The sequence below is a fragment of the Anneissia japonica genome, unplaced genomic scaffold (genome assembly GCF_011630105.1).
Source record: "Anneissia japonica isolate Jap-2015-1 unplaced genomic scaffold, ASM1163010v1 scaffold285543_len7675_cov123, whole genome shotgun sequence".
NCBI lineage: Eukaryota > Metazoa > Echinodermata > Crinoidea > Comatulida > Comatulidae > Anneissia > Anneissia japonica.
In genome coordinates this window covers 440-7675 of record NW_022716058.1, presented here as the reverse complement: position 1 = coordinate 7675, position 7236 = coordinate 440, and the positions used below count along the sequence as shown (strand labels likewise).

Here is a 7236-nt window from a genome sequence, read left to right as displayed (position 1 = left end):
GTTCACAGCACTCGGTGAGTTGATGGCATGGGCTGTGCTTTTGATTGCATTTGGAACCGGGTTTCTTGTTGGTTCTCTCGTCTGGTTGATATATGTTCCAAGAGTGAGACGGTTAATCTTAGGTAAGTTTATGTTGTTCAATTTATTTCCGTTTGTTTTTAGAGAGACACTTTTTTTTGTTTTAATTCATCGAATTAACATAGATGTTCAAGTCAATTTAAAGAATTTAATTTCAGCTTTTAATATTTTTTTTCTATTTTAAGGATATCACATTGGTGGAGAAATTAGAATGGTATCTCAAACAACACAAACGGAGGACGAAGATTTTTATCACAATTTAGCTATGTCCGGTAATTATCACGTAGACAAGTTTTCGTCCGTTTTTTTTTAAAGAGGCTATGAGGCTCTATTTGTCAAAGACCGCCGATTGATCAAAAGTGTTTATTTTTGCCATTCTGTTTTCATAATTACAGAGTTAGATGCAAGTTCAATTCCGGAAGCTGGTGAAATTCACGGTAATAATCTAAAAAAGTCGAAGAGTACAGTCGAAGTAGATGCAAATAAAGAAAAGATAGGCCTACCACATGATGATGATCAATCGAAACAAACTGCGTTGAATATGAACGGAGGTAGGCCTATGCAAATTGCATACACTTTAAAACAATTCAATCACGGCAATTTGTAGCAGAAGAAATAAGAACCATCGTTTATTCGAGGGCTAGATTTTGAAAAATTTAATTTTGGATTTGCACAGAATGAATACCAGCATATAATACATGTATTCTGTTCATTTTAGTGAAGAAGCGCACATTTAGTACCGTTAATCGTCATGCCGACGATCCAGAGTGGAGACAAGTTAAAGATCACCCACATGTCACAAAAATCTGTTTACCACTCCAGGTATTGTCATCGATATTTGGAGCATTTGCACACGGTGGCAATGACATCAGGTCAGTAACATAATGACATCGTTAAAGACTGGGATACATTGAAAAACAAACCTCTTAACAGTTAATTAGCTTTGAACAACTAAATACAGTATGAGGAAATACACCATTCCAATGAGAGCAGCAGCTTAGCTCGTTAGCTAAACTTGTGGCCAACACGAACTTCACCATCTGTCATCAGGGGTGGCGCCAGGGAGCCGGGGGGAGCAGGCCTCCCGTCGGGGAGTGCTGCCCCCCCCCCCGTCGGGGAGAAAAAACACAATTCGTCGGGGAGAAAAAAAATTGTATGTATTTTCTACATATTAGTAGACCCTATAATCGATTAAATAAGCCCTTGAAACCCCTAAATTGCAAAATTTTCGGGGCTTCGCCCCCTGGACCACTTTCTAAACCTTTCAATCGAAGCTCGATTACGCCCACTTTACTTTCGTCAGGGAAATCTGACCCCCTCGTTGGGACAACGCCCCCACCCCCGACCGTGGACCTCGGCATCCTGGCGCCACCTCTGTTTGTCATTTTTTTCATTGCTCTTGTCACTTGTTTTATAGGTAGGCTTATATTCTGGATCCAACTCTTTGCACTTGTGGTACACTGGTTAAATAAGAGTTTTTCTTATACTAGGCCTATTATTACAATATTTCTCTGACTTTTTTCCACTGAAACTCTTCAGCATTATGAATTTTTTCCTTGTGATTTTTTTTCTTTATTTTGCCGATCATTCCGAACTAAAAGTTCAGGTTTCATCATTCATGGTGGTGCCACAACGCACCTACCATTTTTGTTTCTTGGGCCTACTGGCAAGAGGACTGCGAAGAGCATGCCTGTTGCAATTACTCAGTCTACTTTTAGTTAGTGTTTACGTTGTGTGATTATTTATATTTTTTTATGCTTGCGGTTGAGTTTGATCCCTGTCTCTTATACACATCTAGATGTGTATAAGAGACGGGTCGGGGAGAAAAAACACAATTCGTCGGGGAGAAAAAAAATTGTATGTATATTCTACATATTAGTAGACCCTAAAATCGATTAAATAAGCCTTTGAAACCCCTAAATTGTAAAAATTTTCGGGGCTTCGCACCCTGGACCACTTTCGTAACCTTTCAATCGAAGCTCAACCACGCCCACTTTACTTCTGACCCCCTCGTTGGGGAAACGGCCCCACCCCCGATCATGGACCTCTGCATCCGGGCGCCACCCCTGTTTTTCATTTTTTCATTGCCCTTGTCACTTGTTTTATAGGTAGGCTTATATTCTGGATCCAACTCCTTCTTTGCACTTGTGGTACACTGGTTAAATAAGAGTTTTTCTTATACTATGCCTATTATTACAATATTTCTCTGACTTTATCCACTGAAACGCTTCAGCATTATGAATTTTTTCCTTGTGATTTTTTTCTTTATTTTGCTATTGAAAAATGACTGGCATTTTTGGAGGTATTCTTAAACTTTTCTTTTTATCTCTTTCTCTCTCTTTCGTCGTGGGAGCAGCTCACCTTTATTCTCTTTTTTTTTTCCAGTATACATTTTATACAAAACATAGGCCTATTCTTGTTTTAGGCTATGTATTCATACATAAACACACATACACGCATATACACATACATATTATGTACATACACATTATATAAACATTTACATTTTTACTAAGTAAAATAGGTTTACAGAACATTATGTTTACAGTTTATATTCAACATATACTAAACCTGTTTTATTATTTTCTCTTAATGGTTTTAATATACAATTGTTTCAATTTATATAAAACAATTTGTTGAAATATGTACATATTATACAGACGTATTAATTCATTAAAAATCCTTTAACTTTTCTTGTCAAACGTTTCGGGTCATTCTTTCTTCACTGTGGTTAATTACCGTACTTCCTTGGAAGTCCAGGGATCTTATGTTTGTTATGTTCTGTTTTCCAGCAGATTCCTTTAGTCTCATTGAAGGCAGATTTACTCGACCATAATGTTTCGTTAGTGAGATAGATTGAAGTATTTTGGAATTACAAGCACACATGCCTGAATCATTTGTTATGGTGATTGAATAATTATTTTTTCTTCGTTTATCAGTAACGCTATAGGACCATTTGTGGCATTGTGGGTAATATACACAACAGGTGATGTTCAACAGGAAGAGGAGGTTCCCACATGGATACTCGTCTATGGCTCAATTGGTGTCTCAATCGGTTTGTGGGTACTTGGTAAAAGAGTTATAGAGACTGTGGGTGACGATTTGACGCCACTAACAGTATCAAGGTACACTTGGTTTGGTTTGTGTAATATGCGGTATAAGTGTTTGCATATGCTTTACTTTATTGATTTTTTCTTTAGTTGACATCGAAACATAGGCTAATTTAATTTTTAAAATATACGAACAGGTTTATACAGCAGATAATTATAGACCAAAATAAAAGATATTGATGCCTCAGACAGGGCCATTTGGAAACCAGGACCGATCGGTCGGCATTTTTAAACACTTATTTATTATGATCATATATGTTATTAAACATGTAACATTAAAAAAGAACAGAGGAGGCACAGCGGTACGGGAGTTAGCTGAGTGTGGACGGCAGACTCTACATGGTTCGATTTAAACTGTCAATGTCTTCTTTTGTGTTCTTGGTGAGCCACACTTACTCGAATTATTCGTATTGCTTATAATGTTCAACACAACGGTAACATTACTCATTGTAATTATGTTGACTTTTGCAGTGCTTTTACAATCGAGCTTGGTTCTGCAACAACTGTGCTGGTTGCCTCTAATCTGGGAATACCAGTTAGCACTACGCATTGTAAAGTCGGATCTGTTGTCGCCGTTGGTTGGGTAAGAACAAAGACTGCCGTTGACTGGACGTTATTCTACTCTATCATTGCAGCATGGGTCATCACTCTCCCTGCTACTGTCGGCATTAGTGCTTTTATGATGTTCCTACTTCAAAAAACCGTATGAAATACAATATAAAAAACATCTGAAGAATAATGTTTTGATGGATAATCTGACAAAGTAAAGATATTGGAAAAAATAATTATAGTTTACATTATAATTATAATTTAGTTTAATATACTGAATTCGAAAGTGTTGTGCTACGTTGTTTTCTGTCTGAATGAATGAACATTGATGTTCATATCTTTTGCTATTTATAGTATAATTTCAATCGAACTGTAGTTTGGGAGGTGGGGGGGGGGGGGGGGGGAATGTGTAGATCGATTTCAACCACATGGTATGGGTTAAATATTAGCAAACTGAAAATGCTATAAAGTTCGGGAACGTTGTGAAAGCTGTAGATATGTTGTCAGAAAATGACTAACAAAAAGTTGCAGGAAGGTGTTCATTCTAAGTAATTTGTCGCTCTAATGGTGACGTCACTGCTGAACTTGACAATGATTAGAATGGTCAAAAACGTTATTTAACAATTAGCTAAAAATACGTCATCTCAATTTAATGTGGCACAAGAATAAATTATATTTATGTCATAATACAAGATTTATTAAGAGTCATTTCAGTTTTTCAGTAACGTTACAAAAATTAAAGATGTTTTCAACACCAAACTGTGAAGCTAAGGCAAAAATGTTAGCTGGGGTGTGGGCTACTAGATCGTCATACAACTCCACAGTTTTGAGATTGAACATGTTCAATTTCAATACTTAAGGAAAATATAACTAAGTATTGTTTTCTCTAAGGAAAAAATGCATCTTCAGTTATTTGAAACATGACCGAGATATTATTGTTAAACGTTTTGTGAGTCTAATTTATTATCAATGTTTAGACTACAGTATAGTTCACTGGTATCACAACTGCACATCGAATATTGAAAAAATGGTAGTAACACTATCAGGCGATCATTCCGAACTAAAATTTCAGGTTTCATCATTCATGGCGGTGCCACAACGCAACTACCATTTTTGTTTCTTAGGCCTACTGGCAAGACTGCGAAGAGCATGCCTGTTGCAATTACTCAGTCTACTTTTAGTTAGTGTTTACGTTGTGTGATTATTTATATTTTTTTTATGCTTGCGGTTGAGTTTGATCCAGATTTGAATTTAAAAAAAATGAATTGTAGGCGCCCTATGAGAAATTAGGCCAAGGATTTCCCTAATTTATTCGGTACAGCACTTGAATAGATCGACGCACACACGATTGGATGAATGCGATACTCTTCAAGACTATATACCGTCGTGCGATAAAGGTTCATGTAGGCCCTAATAATATTGTAAACGATAAGAAGACTACATTGTAAACATTAGTGTTACATTGTATATTCGAACTATTGGAGGCAACTAATTCCACACTATAGCCTGTGCAGTTAAGAATTCAATAAATGTGGATAGGCACTAGGCACACGCTGTACCGACGGTCACCGGCAAAGCACTTATTGTTCTACGGAAAAGACCGTCAGAACTTATTCTAGAATGAACTCTGTAAATCAATGCGAACCCGTTCTCGATGATTTTCCCGAGTAATAGGCCTATGTTATAAAAAACAAATGATGGGAACGTATTTTGTCAATTTAGAGACCATTGTTCATCGTTTTTATCCACCTTTCCAATGTTTTGCGCTAAATGGATACTAAAATATTAAGCATATTCATTGAAATTATTTACTTAATATTAAAGCCCCATTCCCGGCAAAATTCCAGTTGTTACGAAAAATCTAATTTTTGTATATTATGTTATAAAGATTTATAAATATAATACGGAATTGCAATTTTAACTGAATTTGGACATTCCTAAACATGAAAAAAATGTAAAATAAGACTGAAATTTGATTTTTTTGTGTTCCACGCAAAAAATAAATGTGGATATTGTTCATGTTTGCTTTTGCGATAGGTCGTGCGAAGAAATATAGTAGATGGCGAAAACATTAGCCTATCCAACACTGCTGGGCTAGGCCTTTCTAGCCTTACCTCGATTTAGGTTCTGTTATCACACATAAAAACAGTGGCGTAGAAAAATATTTTTCATTGGGTGGGGGGATGATTGGCGTGTTAGCCAGTGTCGTAACAGGCGCGGGGTGGAGAAGAGAAAAATAAAGACAAGAATAAAAAGGAAGATATCATAATGACCAGACTCACAACACTCTGCAACCCCTTCTCCACTTTAAAAACTGTCATAACTCCTTTGATTTTTGCTGCCGGATGGCGTAACCACTGGGGAACAAGGTGAAAATATCTATCTTTGAAAAATCTTCTCCACCCCTTTATAAATGCCTTTTCATCCACTGAAAGTGCCTAAAAACCTCAAATTTCGCGCGCATTTCTTGTTAACATGGCCCAATTTCCTCTAAAAATTGCACATTTTAGGGAGTTTTGATCAATTCCAACGAAATTAACATTAAAAACACTGGGGTACAAGGGGAAAACATTCATCTTTGGAAAATCTTTCTCCACCCCTTGACAAATGCATCCTCTAAAAGTGCCTAAAATTCTCAAATTCTTTGCGCGCATTTCTTGTTACGGTAGGCTAATTCTCTATAAATTGCACATTTTATGGAGTTTTCATCAATTCCGACGAAATTAGAATTAAGAACACATAAAATATTTTTTTCAGGGCTTTTTTTAGTTTTATCCTATTAAGTTATTTAAACACATAATAGTCCCAAACTCAAGAAGGAAAATTTAAGATAGATCATTTTAACCTAAAAGAAGGGCCTCAATGTGTATAGATTGTGAATGAGGATTGTTGTTGTTGTTGTTGTTGTTGTTATTATTATGTTATAATGATGTTGTTTGTACTGTTCTTTAATGTTATTAAAGAGGGTCCTGAATATCAATTAACCTACTGGGCTAAACTAGAAGGGTTACCCTCTATAAAAATAAAAAAATAAAAAATAAATAAAAAAATAAATACCCAATCTGACCCAAGACCCCTGTTACGCGCCTGGTGTTAGCACCAATATGTGCCCTTGTGCGGACAGGAGATGTGCCCCCCTCTGAAGCTGGAAACCTTGTTTTTGCAAAATAAATTGATGCAATTTGCTATTATAGGCCTACTAATCAATAAATTCCTCATCAACCGATATAACCTTAAACATTCTTGGAATTGACATAACATTACTGATGTCGTACACACCATTCAGTGTGAAATGTGGCTCTCTTTGCCAGCACATCTAACATCTTACGAAAGAAGAGCTTAGATTGGTACCAGATAAAATAATTTTGTTATCAACATATAATACATTAGGCCTATGCTAATTTTCATCTATGTATGCGCATAATACAGTGCAAATTATTTCTGTGACAGTCTTTGAAGTGTGTAAATCTCCATTTTATCCCATACATAGTCAAAATAT

General features: G+C 36.2%; 1 protein-coding gene across 1 annotated transcript; it reads left to right on the top strand.

Annotated features, from left to right (window-relative positions):
* The first annotated feature begins 12 nt into the window (after window positions 1-12).
* LOC117109531 (sodium-dependent phosphate transporter 2-like) lies at window positions 13-4677 on the top strand. Its single transcript, XM_033251904.1, has 6 exons — window positions 13-122; window positions 264-350; window positions 474-629; window positions 797-950; window positions 3018-3203; window positions 3660-4677. Exons 1-6 carry the CDS (start codon window positions 23-25, stop codon window positions 3895-3897), a joined length of 921 nt encoding a protein of 306 aa, XP_033107795.1. The 5' UTR covers window positions 13-22; the 3' UTR covers window positions 3898-4677.
* The last annotated feature ends 2559 nt before the right edge of the window (window positions 4678-7236 follow it).

Excerpts from the sequence above, each read along its gene's own strand:
- LOC117109531 (XM_033251904.1), top strand. The coding sequence starts at position 23 with ATGGCATGGGCTGTGCTTTTGATTGCATTTGGAACCGGGTTTCTTGTT. Across the intron at positions 123-263 it reads AGTGAGACGGTTAATCTTAG|GATATCACATTGGTGGAGAA; the intron begins GTAAGTTTATGT and ends TTCTATTTTAAG. Across the intron at positions 630-796 it reads TGCGTTGAATATGAACGGAG|TGAAGAAGCGCACATTTAGT; the intron begins GTAGGCCTATGC and ends TGTTCATTTTAG.